Here is a 20,851-nt window from a genome sequence, read left to right as displayed (position 1 = left end):
CAGCCCCATCCTTAGGGACAAGGCTTGTATCCCAGGATGGAAGGGAAGGAAGCAAACAGACAAAACACGGCTTCTTGGGGCACCTGGGTGCCTCAGTGGGTTAAAGCCTCTGCCTTCGGCTCAGGTCATGATCCCAGGGTCCTGGGATTGAGCCCATCGGGCTCTCTGCTCAGCGGGGAGCCTGCTTCCCCTCCTTTCTCTCTCTGCCTACTTGTGATCTCTGTCAAATAAATAAATAAAATCTTAAAAAAAAAAAACCACGGCTGCTTATAATTTGAATGTAGTAGAAAGAGGGTCCCAAGGGCAGTTTCTTTCTTTCTTCCTCTCTCTCCCCTTAACTTTTAAGCAACAGCATGATAACTGATACAAGTCGTAAGAGCGAAGGATTTCGAAGGACTTTATATACTCAGGGACCCTGGGCCCCTTGCCTGCTCCTAGATTTCAGTCCAACCGGTTTTCTCAGAGTCTGCCACAGGCCTGTGTATCTGCAAGTCCTCCCCTCCCAACACATTCATCCTTCTGGACATTCTTGGAAGACTTTTACACAGATTTCCCAAAGATTGTGGAGTTTAGGCTTCACAAGCCGGCAAACCCACTCTTGGGCAATCATACTTCTCTTACATTATCCTCAGGGTGGTACATATTTTTGTATTGTTCCTTAACTTTGTAAGTACTTAACAGCCTCCATTACGCCTAGTTTGTATCTCTGCCTCCTCATCGCCTCAATCTCGCGTTCCTGAAGCATGGGTCCCTAAGCGCCGCACACCTGCACGCCTTCCCAAGACAAAATCCCCACGACATGAATTCCCTCAACCTTGGGAAAGGATGGTTGGCTTCCCATAAACACCAGCATCATCTTGCAAAAAGTCAGAGATAAAACAAAACAAAACCTTCCCCGAAGCCCAGAAACTATATGACGATGTATTTTCATTGCCTATAGAATAGCAATTTGAGCCTGTCGAGTTGCTGTCAGAAACATACTGCCAGGTAGAGCTAAGCAGTACCCGCTTACCACCTACAAAGCCACTTGCCCTATTCACTTTCATCAGTTGTCAAATGATCCGTTAAAGTAAATTACCCCATTCTTCTGGGAAGCTCCAGTCTTGGGTTGGTGGCATTTGGAACAGACTTGGACAAGGCAAATCAACTTCTGAAGAGGCTGAGCCCTTTCCAGTTCTCTGTCCAGGCTGAAGGTATTTTTACCCCCTGTCTGAATTCACAGGGCTCTGATAACAGTATTAGGGGATTGGTTATGTTCTTAAAAATAAACTGCGTACCCCATTTGCCTTCGTGGGCAGAAAACGAGCTACTTGTCAGACGTGCTGCAGCCCAAGCGCTCATTAAAGCTCCAGGCGCTTCATGCCGCCACCGTCTCCTGTTTTCTGGAATGCCTGAGGTCACCATCCCTTGGCCACCTGAGGAGGAGACTGTGTTACTGGAAATAAAAATGCTTCATCTGGCTTCTTATAAAATCACAGAACGTGAGAACCTTGGAGGTAGCTTGATCCCACCCCTCGTGTTACCAGTAAGAAAATGGAGATAGAGAATATTTTAGTGACTTACGTCACACGGCTGATGGGCATGAAAGTCCCTTGCTTTGCAAACACTTTAGTGTGTCAAATTTTCTATTCTACCTATTTTAAACTGGTCTCACCGGCTTAGAGTGGATTAAATTGCTACATTTGCAAGCCCTTTCTTGCAAGTTTGAGGCCTTCAGTGTTTTGTAATGGTACAAATGTAAGTCAGTTCACACACTTATAAATGTCAGTGTGACACACTTGCATTTTCCAATTTATAAAAGGGGTATAAATTTTAGTTCTCCCCCAGCCCCATGTTATCAAGAGAAACATAAGAAATAAGTAATAAAAGTCCTTACCATCTGTAAAAAGAACACCCAGATGTTGCTGTGAACTTCTCTTATGCAAAGACTATGCCAGAAGCTCAAATGTAAATGGAGGAATTTCGGTGGGAAATATCATCATATTCTAAACACTCTTAACATTTAAATAGCACATTGGCATACAAAGCAACTTTATATGTATTTTTGTACTGCTAACTCTAAACCTTGTGGGATAGCTATTATCTTAATTCGGATTTTATTGATGGAAAAAAACAACCCCTCCAAGAAATTCCAAGGAAGGGGTGCCTGGGTGGCTCAGTGGGTTAAGCCGCTGCCTTCGGCTCAGGTCATGATCTCAGGGTCCTGGGATCGAGCCCCGCATCGGGGCTCTCTGCTCAGCAGGGAGCCTGCTTCCTCCTCTCTCTCTGCCTGCCTCTCTGCCTGCTTGTGATCTCTCTGTCAAATAAATAAATAAAATCTTTAAAAAAAAAAAAAAAAAGAAAAGAAATTCCAAGGAAATAATTGGGCTAGCATGGAAGACAGGTCAAGCCAACCACTCCTCCTTAGACCATCTCCCTCAACTTCAAGGGAGGTGGGATTCTAGATCTTTCCTCCTTTATATTCTCATATCTGGGGTGGTCAGTTGTCTAGGATACTTAGCAGGCAAGTTTCTCAGGAGGTGAGGGAGATACCAAAACATTATCTTTGGAAGATATTTGATATCAAATCTATAGGGATTGTACTGAAAAGAGAACTATGGAGTTAGGGTGTGGATTCACCCTCAGGCCCAGTGGAGCAGGTGGAGGGTACGTCACCTGCTGTCATCATCTCCAGCAGAGTCTGAGGAGCTTGTGCGTCCCACCGTCTCCTGCTCTCTGCAGCAGCGCCGGGGTCTTGAATGAACAACTCTGGGTATGAGAAAATAATTCATTAATTTAAAAGCAGTCAAAGCACAACTAATTGCACCAAAGAGTTCTTAGGAAATCCAGAAGTCGTTCACCTGTGGGTACCCTCAAAAACAGAAATTATCAACTTATTCTAATATACATTGTTACGGACTGAATGCTGTGTCCAACCTCTCCCCAAATTCCTATGTTGAAACCTTAGGAGGTGGTGGGGTCTTTGGGGGGGTGATGAGGCCTTGAGGGTGGAACCCTCAGGAATGGGCTTCGTGCTCTTATAAAAGAGACCCCACACGGGGCACCTGGGTGGCTCAGTGGGTTAAAGCCTCTGCCTTCAGCTCAGGTCATGATCCCAGGGTCCTGGGATCAAACCCCACATCTCTGCTCGGCAAGGAGCCTGCTTCCCTTCCTCTCTCTCTTCTGCCTGCCTCTCTGCCTACTTGTGACCTCTGTCAAACAAATAAATGAATAAATATTAAAAAAAAAAAAAAAGAGAGAGAGACCCCCCACAGAGCTCCTCACCCTTTCTGCTAAGTGAGGACATAGCAAAAACATGGCAGTGGGCCCTCACCAGACACCAAATCTGTCAGCACTATGCTCTTGGACTTTCTAGCTTCCAGAACTATGAGAAATAAATATTTGTTGTTTATAAGTCACAGAGTTAATGGCATTTTGTAAAGCAGCCCAAACGGACTAAGACAGACTATAACTTACAAGACTAAAATTATCAACAGGTTTAAAAATTGTTTCACTTTTATTATTAACATTTGAGTAACCAGGTAATATATCTAAATGCAAACAAGTATTAGTAACAAGAATGGACACATTCCGTGAGGCATCTCTGAGCATTTTACTTCAGTTTCCATAGAAATGCAATCAATTGTTACCTTTTCCTTTTTAAGTTTTATTTATTTATTTGAGAGACAGAGTGAGAGTCAGGGGTTGGGGGGTGGCAGAAGGAGAGGGAGAGAGAAACCCAGACTCCACGCTGAGCACAAGACTGGGTCTCATGACCCTGAGATCAGATCTGAGCCAGGAAACTCAGTTGGCCACTCAACTGACTGTACAACCAAGACACCCTGAGTTCTGTTATCTTAATTTTAAAAATCTTTTTCTTTATTTATTACAATGTCTCAATATAGGACATCTGAAAATCACCCATAATCTCACCATCTAGAGACCATGAAAATTTCGAAACTTTCCCCTTGAATATAGTTTGTTTTGAAACAAAAAATGGACCTCACACCATGTGCAACTTTCATAACTTGCTCTTTCCAATGAGCAACATTATCATACCCACCTTATTAACCACTGTTCTTTACAACCATTTTATTTTAAGATTTTTATTTATTTGACAGAGAGATCACAAGTAGGGAGAGAGGCAGGCAGTGGGGGGGGCAGGGGGGAAGCAGGCTCCTTGCTAAGCAGAGAGCCTGATGCGGGGCTCGATCCCAGGACCCAGAGATCATGACCTGAGCCGAACGCAGAGGCTTAGTCCACTGAGCCACCCAGGTGCCCCCTATACAACCATTTTAAAGCAAATACAGTATTCTGTTTCATGAGCGTATTATAATTTAATTTTTCATGGTTGGGTGTTTTGTTTTCTAGCCATTTTTCACTATTATAAATAATACTATAAATGAAATCACTGCAGCTAAATGTTTATGGACTCTCATGATTTTTACTCTAGATAAAACTATTGAAGGTGATAGTATTAATTGCTTCACCAAAGCTTTTCCCTGCTTAAGTGGAATCTATTACTAATTTGTTCATGATTGTGCTCCATGTATTTTGAATAGCTAGTTCTTCCTTATCCAAAAGACAAAACAAAACAAAACAAAAACCCCCACAAAAACAAACTCACCCAGATTTTCTTTTACTTCATTTTCTTTTTTTTTAAAAGTTTTTATTTAAATCCCAGTTAGTTAACATACAGTGTAATATTCGTTTCAGGTGTGCAATATGGCAATTCATCAGTTACACACCCAGTGCTCATACCATTAAGCCCTCCTTAATCCCCATCCCCTATTTCACCCACCCCCCACCCACCTCCCGTCTGGTAACCATCAGTGTGTTCTCTATAGTTTCTTGGTTCTGTGTCCTGGTTTACTTCTCTCTCTCTCACTCTTTTTGTCCCCTTCGTTCATTTGTTTTATTTTTTAAGTTCCACATATGAGTGAGAACATATGACATGTGTCTTTCTCTGACTGACTTATTTCATTTAGCATAATACTCTCTAGCTCCACCCATGTCATTGCAAATGGCAAGATCTCATTCTTTCTGATGGCTGATATTCCACTGTATATATAAATATACCACATCTTTATCCATTCCTAAGTCTATGGACTTGGGCCGTTTCCATAGTTTGGCTATTATAGATAATGCTGTTATAAGCATTGTTATAAGCATTGCATGTCTCCCTTTGAATTAGTATTTTTGTATCCTTTGGGTAAATTCCTAGTAGTACGATTGCTGGATCATAGAATAGCTCTATTTTTAACTTCTTGAGAAATCTCCATACTGTTCTCCAAAGTGACTATACCAGTTTGCATTCCCACCAACAGTGCAAGAGGGTTCTCCTTTCTCCACATCTTTGCCAACACCTGTTATTTCTCTTCTTGTTGGTTTTAGCCATTCTGACAGGTGTAAGGTGACATCCATTGTAGTTTTGATTTGCATTTCCTGATGACCAGTGATGCTGAGCATCTTTTTATGTATCTATTAGCCATCTGTCTGTCTGCTTTGGGAAAATATCTATTAATGTCTTCTGCCCATTTTTAAAAAAGATTTTATTCATTTATTTGACAGACAGAGATCACAAGTAGGCAGAGAGGCAGGCAGAGAGAGAGGTGGAAGCAGGCTCCCTGCTGAGCCAAGAGCCCAACACGGGGCTCGATCCCAGGACCCTGGAATCATGACCTGAGCTGAAGGCAGAGGCTTTAACCCACTGAGCCACCCAGGTGCCCCATTCTGCCCATTTTTAAATTTGATTTTTCATTTTGGTGGAGGGTTGAGATTTTTAAGTTCTTTATATATTTTGGAAACTAACCCTTTATCAGATACGTCATTTGCAAATATCTTCTCCCATTCCCTAGGTTGCCATTTGAGTTTGATTGTTCTTTTAATTCATTTTCTAATATATAACTTTATTTTTATATATAAACTCTTTGGTTCTTTAAAAATGTATTTTGTTGTATCATTATATAAGGTCTGATTTCACAATTTTTCCCAAATTGTTAACCAGCTGGCCTAGCAGCATTTATCTGACTGAGCCTTTCTTTCCCATTGACTTTGATGTAACTTTCAACATACACCAAATAACTATCCATCTTAGGGTTTGTTTCTAAACTATTTCTTCTTCTCACTGATTTTCTGGTGCTAGTGTCATATTGTTTTAAAATTTATAGAATATATTTTGATATTTGAAAGTGTATGTGCCCCTTCACTGCTCTTCTTTTCTAAATGTCTGCTTAATAGTCTCCAAGATTCTCCAATATGCCAAGATGTCTCCATTTTTTTGTGCCTTTGATGATTTTGATTGAAAATGACAAAATTCCATATATTTATTTGAAAAGAATATTTCTGATACATGACAATGTATGTATCCCCATTTATTCACGTGATCTGTAAATACTTCAGTAAGTTTTCATAGTATTCTTCACATGCTCTACATAATCCTTATAAAGTTTATTCCTAAATTATATATGTACACACACACATTTGCTGCTGTTATTGGAGATGAGATCTGAAAACCAAATGGCAAAAATATTTGCAATACATATTACAGGTAAAGCTTTAACTTGAAGAGTCTTATAAAGGAAAAAAAAAATAAATGCCATTTTCAGTGGATAAAGGGATGAAAGTTAAGAGCCCATAATTCACAAGAGACATAAGATGACCAAATCCTATGGAAAATTATTTTCAACCTGAATTATAAGAATGTAGACAAGTTAAAAGACAATTTTCAGTATGAAATGGAGATCATTTTAATTAAAAAAAAGGGGGGGGGCAGCTATCTCTTTTGAGACCTATAACTCGTGATCTCCTCTTCCCAGCAAACTTACACAAAGAATAACTCTGGAATTCATCACTTTCACTGGAACTTTCGCTCAGGCCACTAAGGGATCCTGGTGGCCAAAACGTTGGCTGTTATTCAACCCACCTCATTTGGCCTTTCTCTTCTAGTTAATGCTGCCAACCCTGCACCTTCTTCTAGAACTTCCTCTCCTCCTTGGGCTTCGCTCTCTCCGGATTTCCCCAAGCCTTGTCTAAACATTGCTAAGGTCTGTCCTAAGCTCCGTTTCCTTCTCACTCTAGTCCCTCTGCCTAGGTATTTTCAACTATCGCTAAGGCAATTATGATAATACCTTGTGTATGCTAAGGAAACCCTGATTTGCCCCAGAGCTTCGGTCTCACATAGCTAGCATCTTCTAGGCATCTCCATCTGAGGCTCGTAAAGACCTAAACACCAATATGTCCCAAATCTAGAGTGTTAAACTATGTCCCCTCACCTTCCTCTGCATGATGTGTGTGCCTGTTTGGTTGGTGACAGCTTCATCCATCTGGATTAGAAAACAAGAGGGTCTTTGACCTCCTTCTCTTCCTCAACCCCCATACTCAGTGGTCTGCACTTAGTGTCTATTCTCACCACACTGCTCTGCCGTACGCACCTGTCATGTCCCACCTGGACTGCTATCCTCCTGCCGTTAGTCCTGCCACCCCACACCCTCCTGACACTGCGGCCAGCACGATCTTTCTCCATCACAGATAGGAGTTAATTTCTGTTGTCCAAAGGTCAGCACACAGGGTAGAGCCCAAGCTCCTTAGCAGGCCAGGCTCTGTAGGAGTGGGTACCTCCCTGACTTTAGCCAGCTGGTGCTCTAACGATGATTAGGATTTGGGCTCAGCAAACATGTTTTGTGCCTCCTTTCTTTGGCTCACAACCCCACAGTGATGTTGAAGGCGGACCCAGTTTTCATTCATCTTTGAGATCCCCACCACCTAGTACAGTCTGTGCACATGGGAGAATCTCCGTAAGATGCCTGCTGAACTGAATGAAGGTTTTTCCAGATGGAAATGAGGTGAGGTGGATTATTCCAGGAAGAAGAACCTGAGCCAAGCCAGGGTGTGTAAATGCTCACACAGCTCTAAGAGAGAGGGGTGCTCCGGGAGGCTGTCTGGATCCCATCATCAGTGGGAAGAAAGGGGGGTGCTGGGGCAGGAAAGGAGGGTCACCACAGGATCAGGCTCCACAGCGTTAAATAAGATAATATGTGGAATGGACAATGGGGAATCCTGCTGGCATTACCCAAAAAAATTGAAGTAGAAGACTAATATAACAAGCTAACTCCAGCAGCCATTTAGAGAATGAAGGGGGAGATACTAGAGAAAAGAAAACACATAGGAGAACAAGGCAGTATGGTGAAAGCAAGAAAAGAGCAAATTAGAAATAGTATTTATTAAGCACCCACTATGTGCCAGGTGTTTATAAATGAAATTTCACTTTCGTCCCCCAATAAACCTGTGTGGCAAGTCCTGTTATCCCCATTCCTAGAGGAAGCTGAGATTCAGAGCACTGCAGTCACTTGTGGAAGGTCACCTGGTCAGAAAGTGGCAGCGCCAGCTTCCAAACTCCCGTCTGTCTCCAAAGTCCATGCACTCACTTTCTACCACTTTCTACCTCACCACGCTGCTGAGAGGTGACAGGGCCCAAAACCACTGGCAGAGGGAACGAAGGAGGAAAACTCCAGAGACATCTGAGGGCAGAGCCCACCCCAGCTGAACAGCAGGTACTGCCAGGCTGCTGCTGGCTGTACCCGAAATAAAAGATCATCGGGAAGGAAGAGCTCTGAAATTCAAGTGGACAAATGCAAAGTGTGCGAGGCCAGTGGGACTTGTCCATGGAGCCTTCCAGCAGATAATGAGGAAAAAGGATGGCATGGAGCTGCTGGCTGGGGACAGCACAGAGCAAGACCTGGGTCTCAGGTGACAGAGGACCAGGGGCTCTGCCCAGCAAAGGGACAGTGATGTTGCAGGTGAGTGAGGACAGGGACTGTGATGGACTGCTGGTAAAATATCCCTTCTCATCTCTGGCTTCCAAGGGCCACGACACATACCTGCTTCTGGGCCACAGAGTTCTTCAAATGCTTTGTCTGTATACTCTTCATACTCCTTCACACATTTATATTCCTTAAGCTTCATGCCATCGTCAAAGGTCACAGTTTTATTGCACACATCCATTGCCTAAAGCAAGGCCACAGTGTTTCATGACAAGCCATATTTTTGAGAAAAGAAGTATGTTAAAAATTTTTTGCGTGTTTCCAGTAATGACATTTCCTAAGGCATATGGTAAGTATTCAGTATATGTATATTAAACCAATAAGTTATAGCACTTTATTTTTTTTAAAGATTTTTATTTATTTATTTGACAGACAGAGGTCACAAGTAGGCAGAGAGGCAGGCAGAGAGAGAGACAGAGAGAGAGAGGAGGAAGCAGGCTCCCTGCAGAGCAGAGAGCCCGATGCGGACTCGATCCCAGGACCCTGGGATCATGACCTGAGCGGAAGGCAGAGGCTTTAACCCACTGAGCCACCCAGGCACCCCAAGTTATAACACTTTAAAACTGGAACTATGTTGGAACAAGATAGAAACAGGAGTGTGTTTATTTCTTCTACTTGTCGACAGTGACAAGCACTGATCATGTGGCAACTTGATTTTATCCAGACTTGCTGCCTTCAATATAATTCTCCTGAGGTTCCATCCTACAGAACTCTCAAGGTTGTCTTGTCCACGCCCTGCTTCAGGTGCACAACATTCCCAATATGGGTCCCTAAAACTCCTCCTGACACTCCCTGATCAATACTAAAATGATCACTCTGTTTAAAGCACACCAAAGCATCGAGTAACAAAGGGTGAACATCCTGGAAGATAAAACTGTTGACTCCATCCCTTTATACCACCAGGCCAACCTCAGCTCCTGGCTTCATGGGAGCACTGTGGCTCCAACCCAGAAATAGGCCTCCTTTGATCCTCCTGGTTCTGGGACACCAAGATGCTGAATGCTCAAAGAAGTGAGAGTTCACAGTCACCACTCTGAGAAGTCCCTATGTGGCAAAATGGTAGAAAAAATCTCAAAGGTAAGTAGAGCACAGAGGATTCTTAGGGCAGTGAAACTATTCTGTGTGGTACTATAATGATGGATACGGGTTGTTACGTCAAAACCCATAGAAAGTATAGCACCAAGAATGAACCCCAATGTGAACTGTGGACTTGGTTGATTATGATGTGTCCATCTGAGCCCATCAGTCGTAACAAATGTTCCACCCCAGTGAGGGGAGACTGTGCATATGAGGGGACCAGGAATAGATGGGAAATCTCTGCACCTTGTGCTCCTTTTTGCCATGAACTCAAAACTGCTCTAAAATGTGAAATCTATTCAAAACAAAAAATCAGAAAGAAATGATAACATTAAACATTTTTGTGCTAATGAAGAACATGAAAGAAAGAAATTGAGTATCAGATGTGATACAGAACCTATTACATCCACACACATAACTTTTGGTCATTTAAAAAGCAAAGTTAGAGAAGGTGAAATGGAAACACAAATCAGTTGATCTTGATATTTGTTAGCAGGTCTGGTAAAAAGTGGGATTAAAAACGATGTTGAATGCAAGTAATAAAATGAGGTTTGAGTTTACTATACGTGTGTGTTTTATCACTGTGTCAATGAGAGCCCAAGTGCATAATTGAGATTCACCCAAAGACTAGCACAAAGTTATCAATAACTAATTAAGACCTAAATAAATGTGCATGGTTTCAGGATATCTGCTCAGTTTTTTAGGTAAGTATATTAGTTGTTGACTACAATTAAGTCTCTTATTTTAATTTGGCAATGGCAAGAAAGTTAGTATTATGAGGGAAATAATTCCTTTATAAGAGAAAAGTAAATTAAATTGGAATAATCCATCTAAGGGAATAATCTCAATGAAAAGATAATGGGAAGATAAAAAGGCATTTTGGAAGACTGGTTTGAACACTAGAGATCCTTCTAGGAAGATTAAAGAAAATTCTCCCTATATCCTACGGAAATTTTCATTAAATGTGCTATTAAGACACTCATTTTTCTTATACCTGTTAATGGAAATAAATACTTAATGGCATACCTCTTCCTCTTGGAGGGTGTTTTCATCAGAAATACATTGGTTTAAACTAATTTCAAACTTCACCCCTCTCTAGAAGAAAGCAAGGAAAATAATGTTAGTTTAGCAATCCAATAAAAATGTTAAAATCACAACTCCTATTTGGTATTACGCATACTTAAAGCCATTAGTCAAACATCACGGAATTAGGCAATTCCATAAAATAGTAGGGGGGAGAATCCTGTAGGCAACCCAGATTGCAAGGTGGGGACCCTCCAGCAAGCCGTTTAATATAACACCATAAGACAAAATGATTATTACCTTAGCTTTACAGTTTTGTTCTAGAACTAAACTTTCCTTTATGTTCTGAACTCTCATTTGTTTCAAGTCTCTTTCAATGTCCTGCAAGTTTAGAAAAAAATTAATATCTAGCATTTAATACTGATCAAACAATTATAGTTTCACAATCCCTGAATTCACAGCATGGTCTATTTATATTATTTGACTTCTGGGTTGAATCTGATGATTAATTTGAGACTAAAAACATGCCTTTGTAAAGGAAAGTTAATAATAATTCACTAAAAACTTGGACACAGCACCCATTAACTTGAAATATTAATACACTGAACAGGGGCATTGCAATGGGGAAAACTCCATAATGTGACAGTGCTTGTCACTCTGGTCCAGTACAATCTAAGCTAATTCAAGGACGCTTTGAAGATTTTACGTATTTAGTTGAGAGAGAGAGGGAGGCAGATGGGGCAAAGGGAAGAGCAGCCTCCCCACTGAGCAGGGAGCCCGATGCGGGGCTCTGTCCCAAGACCAGGAGACCATTACCTGAGCTGAAGGCTGACACTTCACCGACTGAGCCACTCTGGCATCCCCCTGACCACTTTAAAAAAGATTTTATGTATTTAAGAATGTAATTTTGTCTACAGGAGCCCTTCCTTAAGAGGTTTATGATGGTGATCAGGAAAACAAGAAAAGTGCACAGCTCATAATAGTAAAAAGGAAGGTGAAGGCTCTAAAAATTGACAGGCAATTTCAAAGAAGAGAAGACTGCGGGTGGATGACAAGAATGTCAAAGGAGCTATAAGTTCTGAGCTTTCTCAGGGTCCCGTCCTGGGCCCTTTGCCCTTCTCTTCCTCAGTGCACCATCTCAGCCATTCCTGTGGAGAGAAGCCCCACCTTTATGCGAGGACTCTGAAATAGTTGTCTCCGGGTTTGCTCTTTGCCGCAAACCCCCCCTGCCCCCGCCACAAGCTGCAGGCTCACATACTCAGCCACATACTTAGCAACATCTTTATTCTGACATTCATTCCACAAACCCACAATGAGCACCCACCATGGGCCAGACACTGTCCTCCACAGGGCATTAGTGCAGCAAAGGTGACCAAAGGTCCCTGATGACATGGAACTTACATTTTATTGGAATAAAATGGGTAATCCATGAGGTAAATTAACAACATAACTTCAGAAAGTACTAGGTGATAAAAGGAAATAAAATAGGGTAATAGCATAGAAGATGAGCACAGGTTGAGAGTAACGCGGGAAAAGCCTATCTCGGTATTCGGCGTGACCCCTGGGATGCTGTTGTACCGTGCGTATATGAAGGTCTGGGGAAAGCGTGTTCTGAGCTGGGGGGCAGTGAAATCGGCACCCTGAATAGGCCTTGAAGCCCTCAGACTTTCTCTCACTCAACTGATGTCCGAAGTGGAACTCTTGACTGCCCCCCACAGCAAGCTTGCTCCCCACTCTTCCCAGTCTTTAGTAAATGGTATGACCCCTCTCCAGCCAGAAGCATGAGTCTCCTTGGTGTGTGTGTGTGTGTGCGCGTGCGTGTGTTTTAATGCTGTCTTCTCGCCACTATTTTACAGAAGGTCTCCATCATCTCTCCTTGAGAAGTAATCGCTGCCTCGTCGGTAGGTACTTCACATACAAGATGTGTTGCCTTGACTCACTATTACCCGTTTGCCCCACAAGCCTGGGAAGGCTATTTTTCTGCCTTGCAAGATCCTGAACTATGAAAGAGGACTGTGATTTTGTATCTTACTTTCTTTTTGAGGTTGGCTGTCTGGATTGTGTAGTCTGGTTGTCTCAATTGTAGAAGAAGTGTCCTATTTCTCTACTTTCCTTAAAATACAACCATCTTAGACTCCTGAACCCCATCCTCCCTACTCAGTCCACTGTGAGCTCCCCAGCATCACATCATGGGAGGTCCCAAGGTTTTTCACAAGGCAAGACACTTTTGGTCATCAATCAACGTGGGTCCTCCTCATCTGCCCTTCACCAAGCCTTTGTGGCACCTTGAAGATAAAGGTGAAAGACCTCCCAGAAGGGAAAAACCAAAAAGCTTCTGGAGAGCCATGGGATAGTTCATCTCTGCCCAATTCTCTCCTCCTATCAAAAACACAAGGTTGAAGTGGAAAGACGTTAACCATCAGACTTCTGACCAATGTGTCTGACCCTGACTTGAACACTATCCAGAATGCTGAGCTCTCATACACGCCCGAGAGCAGGTTTCAAACTTGGCTACACCCCGAATCGCCTAGCCAGCTGCTGCAAACAGGGTGCCAGGGCCCCACCCCCAGACCATCTGGGCTGGAGCCCAGGCATCTGAACTTTTAAGAACCTTCTCGCCCACAGCTCCCCTGCACAGTGAGGGCTGAGAACCTCTGGGCCAGAGGCAGCTCACTGGGAAACGCATTATCCCCTCATTATAACCATCACCTGCATACAAGCTCCTTCCTCAGGTGCCTCTTGGTGGATGGGCAGGTCGCTTTTCTTCACTAAATAGGTTTTATGACTTATTTTTGAGTCCTCCTAAAAGTACAAAATATACACAGTCAATTGGATTAATTCTTTTTGGGTTCTGAAGTCCACATTGTGGACCGTGGCCAGTTTTGAGTGGCATCTAGTGAGGAAATGCTCTCCTCCCACTGCCCAGGCACCATCATTGAAAGTGGCTGGAACAGCACCCTCCTTCCGGGTCCTTTCCCCTGTGGCTGCCCTCGGCAATCCCCCACATCCATCTTTCCTGTTCTCTCTAGAAAAGTCTGCTATCCATCCTTCCTGGACTCGGGTTTCCCATCACAGATGTGCCTTAAAAAGAAGGCTGAGGCTCCTCACCATTAACCAACCTGTGCTCTGGAGAGAACCATCTCCAACTTTCCCCCTCCAGTGCCTCCAGTCCCATGTGGACCTCTGCGTGGTTCCTGCAGAATGCCTTCCCCCTCAGCTCTGCCTCCCCAAATTCCGCTCCTCTTCTCAGGCCAGATTAGACCATGAAAACACTCTTCTGGCTCATCCTTACTCCTGGGCACGTACAGAGCTTAATTATATTCACTCTCACTCAATCATCGCTCATACGTGTGTGTCATGTCTTTCCAACTCTTTGTGAGTAGAAGTGAGTATGTTAGAAAAGTAGAGTTTTCAGAATCAGGCATTTACTCCACCTCATAATATCAAAGTGGCTCTGGATGAGTTATTAACCTTCCCTATCACGGGGAGTAAAAGGAGATAATGTGTGTGAAGACTCTGCTTCAAAGCCCAAGTACGTACAGTTGAATTGTTCCCTACGCTCCCCTCACCCATATTCATTCATCTATGTGCCCTCAGGGGTGGGGGAGAAGGAGAAAGAAATCAAGTCCAGCGGTGTGGGCAATTCCACAGCATGCATGTGAGCTGGGGGCCATCCGTGTCCTCGGCAGGCCTCGGAACCACTGGCCTCTCATAGGAGGAGCGTTCCAGGATGGTGCTTCTATGGTCAAACATTCGTGCGTTTTTCACGCAACATGGTCTACAGACACAGGCCAGCTATCTCGTCTGGAGCTCTACTGGAAAAGCGGTGATCTGAGAGATGGAAGAATGAGTTTCCAATGTGGTGACTTTAAAGAATTTTCAAGAATCAGTCAAGTCGACTGCACTCAAATGTGGCATTATCCAGACTTTTGAACCTTACCCCTGCATATGAGGCTTCTCCAATATAGCTGAATTCAGTAAATGTTCATCCTGTCCCCTCCCTTATGGGCACAGACTTACTCTCTGCCTCTAATCTGGTTCTGGCGTAAAGCAACTGCTCTGTCAGTGAGCACTGACTGATTCACAAGGGAGACAATGAATATTTTTAATAATACTCATTCCCAAATGAGAGTCTCAGATGTCCTCACCAGTGTGGGTAGTCTCAAGTAAGCCATGATAAAAACTTCAATTAAATGTTAGCTTTCCTATTACAAGTTTAGTTAGCTCTCAGTCAGTAGAATCAAGTTTCCTTTAGGAGAAAAATGTATTCACCTCCAGTTCACTCCCCATCTTCTTTCTAATTTCCTTCATGTCGTTGTGGTACTGTTGGCGTATTTCCTCTAACTGCTTCCAATATTCCTGGAAGATAATCCCAGTCCAAAAATTTTAAATGCTGGTGAACAACTGAGCTGAGTAATCTCTACACAGCCTATGAATTTAAAGACTGTGTGATCAACAGTAAGAATTAGAAAACCCAGTGTCCCTAAAGATGATAACCTGCCTTACATTTCAGCTGCGGTCCTTCCCTCCCTGGGAGTGACAGGGGCTTTCGGTGATCTCACTTTTATATAAAACCCAAAATGTTTCCATGACATACAATTCCTTTATATATTCCACTTTCACGGGTTGAACTTGGTGCCCCCCTTAAAAAAGATATGCTGGAATCCTAACCCCTGGTACCTCGGAACATGACCTTATTTGGAGACACTATCATTGCAAATGCAGCTAGTTGAGCTAAGATGTGGTCACACTGGAGTCAAATGGGACCCTAATCCAACACCACGGGTGTCCCTAGAGGAAGACAGCCATGGGATGACAGCAAGCGGAGTCACACAGCTGCAAGCCAAGGATTGTCAAAGATTGGCAAGAAGCAAATGATTCCCCTCCGGGTTTCAGAGGGAACAGGGCTCTGCTGATGCCTTCATTTTGGACTTCTGGCCCCCAGAACTGGGAGACAATACATTTCTGTGTTTTTTTTCTGTGGTGTTTTAAACCACCTGGTTTGTTAAATTTTCTTAAGGCGACCCTCGGACACGAATACAAATTTCAAAGACAGTGATGGTGGACAGTTACTTTAACAACCCGAGGCCAAAAGCTTTATGACCCTCGCTCTGCTGCGTTCTCTGAGGAAGTGAACTCCACATCTCTGTATCCCCAGAAACTCCCAGGAAGGAGCTTCCCACGAGTGTGTCCGAGGACTGTGCAAGAGGGCCCTCCCTCAGGCATAGCGCTACGAGTAATATCCCACGCAGCGTGAGAGACAACGGTGCAGGGTCCCTAGCAGACCTGGAATCAGACTGTTTCTAACCTGTTCCTTCACTTCGTTTCTCCTGATCTGCAGCTCCTGGAATCGAGGCTCTTCTCCATCATTTCTTCGCTTTTGTCTTCGGTGGTGATTCGGTTCAGGAGAAGATGGACGGAGACCCTGTCAATGGAACGAAATGATTTATAAAGCATACTGGCCTTTTAGAAATGCTTTCTCGCTTCACCTTGGATCCTTTCCTTTAAATAAGAATTGTATCGTGAATCAGATTCACTGTTGGGGAGCGGGCAGTAGAATTTTCTTAATTTCAGTATGACATGTTTAAAAAGCAAAGAACATTAGTAAAACCCTTTGTGTTGTTTATCATGTTTACCATGTGAGACACCTCTATTCATTTTCTGAACTACTGAACTATAATTTGTGAAATTGAAGTTCTATAAAAGTTGAGCTGCCCTAGGGCATCAGGTTAAGTAGGGGAATAGAACTAGAGCTTTTGAGCAGTCCAAAACCAGAGAAAGAGAAATAGGATGCACATCTGGCCTCCTTCAGCCCCAGAACTCTGACACTACACTTAAAGGGTAAATTTCATTTCAAATAAAATACAATAGTCACCTTTAAGAAATGTATGAAATTCTACTAAAATAGAATTAAGGAATTTTAACACTGAAGGGGACCCTCAGAAGCTCATCTACTTCCAAACTGTCATTTATAAAAAGCAAACTGAGGTTCAGAGAGGTCGTATGACCTGCCCAACGTCACACAGCAAGTGATAGAGCCCGGGAAGAAACCAGGCTTCCAACACCCTGATTCAAGCACATTTCCATTACTCCTATTTAGCTATTAAAAACTGGAGAAGGTGGAGGGTGGTCTTGACCCTCTATGTGGAATGCACTTTGACTTAAGGAAGGACCCATGAGTATTTGTGAGCAGGAAATTCCTGATTGCCCCTCGGAAGTGGAATTTTACTTACCAACTGCTTTTCCACTTTCAGCTTATATTGTTGGGCTTCACATTTCCTCTGAAGGTATTCCGCAGGCCTTAGAAAATAAAAATGTTCAGCTGGAGTAGGAATTTTTACTAGTCATAGGCACTAATTTGAGAAGTGGATTTTATTTATTTGTGAAATTTATTAATGAGATTCACAGTTCACCGGTGGCTTGAAAATTCCAAATTCAAGAAGTAGTTCACAGTTACAGAATGCGTACTTAGGAATCAGAAAGAAAGGAAGCAAAGAGAACTGTACCAATTGGGGATACAGGAGAGGATCAAACAGAAAAATATTCTGATGCGGTGATTTTTCCTTCAGGACAGGATCAGTCCATTCTGTAGACAGGATGGTCTACAATGTGTTGGAGGGAAAAAGAAAAACCTATGCCAGGTTCTTCTCACACTTCGGGCAGGTATCTGATCAATGGCCTCGCCACCCCAGTTGCTTGTCCATTTTATAAACTGTGCTCTGAGCTCCTTGAGAGCAAGATGGCACCCATTCCTTTACCTCTGGTCCTCACACTGGTACACAAATGCAAAATCCTAAGAAAATAGATACTGAATGAAAGATATTTCACATTTCAATATGTCTTAAATAACTTGATTGCAATTCAATTATTATGGATTAATATTAATAATTTCTTTGGAAAATGATATATATACCACTATTTTCTTCCTCCCAGATGGTGGAACTTACTAGAAGGAAGAAAAAAAACCAGGAAAAATTCAGGAGTATGAATTTCTGCTCACGGTTCAATGGCTCCATGAATAAGAAGATAAGCTACATCAGATTTGAGATGACACAGTGTCAAGGGAACTGTGAATTGGTATTCAAGATGAAGAGTTGGAAGTTCTTCTTGGATTATTTGTTTTAGGAGAATTGGGAGGGCTTTGGAATAAATGTTGATATATCAAAATATTTTCAGAGGACCAAAGTTCAAGTTAGACTCTAACATTACCATTGACCTGGTGACGGACTATGGCTTTCTTCCTGATTATAATTCTCCTCAACTCCAGAATCTTTTTGAGGAACACAGTGGTAAATTGGTTTGTGCACTCTCTTCCTCAACACATCAAGTTGGGCATAATAATAGTCATAATGTCCACGCATTGCAGCAAATTTGGGCCTTTCTACCATTTTTATCTGAAGGATCAAAAAGAAGAGGAGAGATTTTGAAGACACAAAATTAAAATCCATAATAACTAACAGTGTGATAGTGACCACAGCTAAAACAAGGCACTGTGTGTTTTTGTCATTTTTGCTCTAGACTCATTTTTCAAAGTAAATAATCTTAGAATCCCCAAATCCTAGAACTGGAAAATATTTTAGAAGTGCAAGTCCTACTGCAGCATAGTAGTTTACAATTTTACTACGGTGTGAAGAGGAATCCTGCATACTTCATGGTTGGTCTACCAAAAATGCTTAGCCAGGAAGTGTGCATACTCAACCCAAGTTCTGAAACTAAACTCAGCATTATTATTTTCTATTTTTGTAAACTTCTTTACATCTTGCTGTACTTTATGGGAGAATAAATGTTATTGCACAAGTCACAAATTTGGGGATTCGTAACATTTTTAGGTGCTGATGAACTAAATACGAGATGTCATCATGACTTGAAGGAAAGACGATGCTGATTCATTCAGTCATTCTTCCCAAGTAAACACACGGAAAGTCATCTAACAGCTATGATGGCATATTAGCTATGGCCCCAAGCTACACCTCATCACCCTTCCCAACCAGAACAGAATGACAGGAGGAGAATCAGAAACAAACAATTGTCTCAGAGTTAAGTGAGGCCACTGAGTTATGAGATAAGAACCAGACCAACTTAACAGATGAAAACCAGCCAAGAGCCTGTTTGCTAACTAGCAAACTAGGGCCAATTCAACAACAGCCAGAACAACTGCCTACATAACAAAAGAAAAAAAGAAGTTCAAACCACTGGAAAGGCCTAGAACTGGTGGCTGGAAATATAAATAACCAAACGGTTTAACCTGAGGTTTCCTCACTGTGAAGAAGTAACACACTATGTTCTCTGTTCTTTTTAATGCTGTGTGGTTCCTACATATGTTAGAGGAACCCTATGGAATTGTAGATATTGGATCATTTTTAAGTTAAAAAAATGTCACCTTCAGGGCACCTGGGTGGCTCCGTCGGTTAAACATTTGACTCAGATTGGTTTAAGTTCAGGTCATGATCTCAGGGTTCTGAGATCAAGAACATCAAGTTCTGAGATCTGATCCCTGTGCTTAACAGGGAGTCCACTCTATCCTCCCTTCTCCCCGCCTTCTGCTCGTGCTCTCTAAATAAATAAATAAATAAATAAATAAATAAAATCTTTTTTTTTTAAATGGGCAACTTCATATAGTTTTCTTTAAACATTAAAGTAAATGTATAAAATTTGATCTCTTAATCTAGACAAAAATTATATATTTATTTTTTAAAATATTTTAAAGTGTGATGTATCTTTCTTAGTTTCGCAATTTTACATATATACAACCCCAAACAAGGTACTATTAACTAATTGTTGAAAATGGCTAGAAATAGAGAAAAGTATTGGAAGGAAATTAACAGCTCCTTTAGGATTTTCCTTAAAATCCCAAGTGGTAATGAGAACATCAGACTTATTCTTGTAACTTAATCCATCCTGGAATCTTTTAGGTGTTCTTTTCTCTCCTACCAGTCTGCTACAGACTATTCTAAATCACAACATACTTTTAAGTTTTTTTAAGTTTACTTATTTATTTATTTTTATAGTAATCTTTAGACCCAACCTGGGGCTCGAACTCACAACCCTGAGATCAAGACTCCCATGCTCTTCCAATTGAGCCAGCCAGGTTCTCTGACTTTCACATTTCTTTAATGTAAGTGAAACCACAGTCTATCAAACAAAGAGCAATAATTTAACTCATAGTTTCAAAATCTGTCTATACACCTCCACATTTTCTAAAATGTCTATGTAGCAAGTAAACACTTAGTTAACATACCTCCAAATAGCCCTCTAATCATACATTCATAACCTTCTTTAAAAATACAATTCAATGAAGAGACAATAGCCATTTTATCATTTATATACCAGAAGCATCCCTCTAGCATGAACTAAGAGGTTCTATGATCTGTTGACGTGGATTCAGATAACTAAGCCTAGAGAATCTCTAGGAAAAAAATCACCCTGACTATATACTAAAAATTTCTCAATTATATATAACACGTTAGAATTAAGGGAATGAAATGCAGCCCGTTTTCTGCTGCAATGTGACTCACTTATTCTATTTAGAAAAACCTTATTTCTTTAAAGAAATCAAAAGGTTTTGAGTTGTAGGAAAACTAAAACTAGAACATAGGATACTTCCAAGGAAATACAACTAGGAGTTATCCAATGGAGTACCCCTTTAATGCTCAGTGCACAATGATTTTGATCATAAGGACAAAACAAGTGTTCTCCAAAGCAATGGACTTGTATCCTAGGAACATGTGCATGTAAGTCTGTAGGACATGACACCTGCTAACAAACCAGAGGAAGGGGTTAGTACAACTTACAGATACAGGCTTCTGAGCTCCAGCTGGGGGTCTCTTTTCATTTCTATACAATATCTCCTTCCTTTTAAATGGCTCTGATAGCCTTGATCTTGGTAGACACTTTCCCTGGAATCTTGCTTTCTGTATCATAGAATCTTATTGAACCAAAAAAAAAAAAAC

The 20,851-nt window shown here is 41.8% G+C and overlaps 1 protein-coding gene across 1 annotated transcript in view; it reads right to left on the bottom strand.

The window, feature by feature from the left end:
- LOC111147113 (serine/threonine-protein kinase Nek5-like) overlaps window positions 1-20,851 on the bottom strand; it is a 57,066-nt gene that overhangs the window by 11,982 nt on the left and 24,233 nt on the right. Inside the window, exons 10-19 of the mRNA XM_022503013.1 lie at window positions 20,693-20,826; window positions 18,111-18,295; window positions 17,135-17,201; window positions 16,210-16,326; window positions 15,174-15,260; window positions 13,611-13,703; window positions 11,202-11,282; window positions 10,905-10,973; window positions 8,859-8,985; window positions 1,278-1,415 (exon numbers count right to left, since the gene is read on the bottom strand). Of these exons, the coding sequence (XP_022358721.1) occupies window positions 1,278-1,415; window positions 8,859-8,985; window positions 10,905-10,973; window positions 11,202-11,282; window positions 13,611-13,703; window positions 15,174-15,260; window positions 16,210-16,326; window positions 17,135-17,201; window positions 18,111-18,295; window positions 20,693-20,826 (1,098 nt within the window). The remainder of the gene's footprint in view (window positions 1-1,277; window positions 1,416-8,858; window positions 8,986-10,904; window positions 10,974-11,201; window positions 11,283-13,610; window positions 13,704-15,173; window positions 15,261-16,209; window positions 16,327-17,134; window positions 17,202-18,110; window positions 18,296-20,692; window positions 20,827-20,851) is intronic.

This window comes from Enhydra lutris, unplaced genomic scaffold (assembly GCF_002288905.1).
Source record: "Enhydra lutris kenyoni isolate GAN:26980312 unplaced genomic scaffold, ASM228890v2 scaffoldscaffold15, whole genome shotgun sequence".
Lineage (NCBI taxonomy): Eukaryota > Metazoa > Chordata > Mammalia > Carnivora > Mustelidae > Enhydra > Enhydra lutris.
Note: the sequence above shows the minus strand (reverse complement) of the source record. Positions and strands in the feature narration are given on the sequence as shown.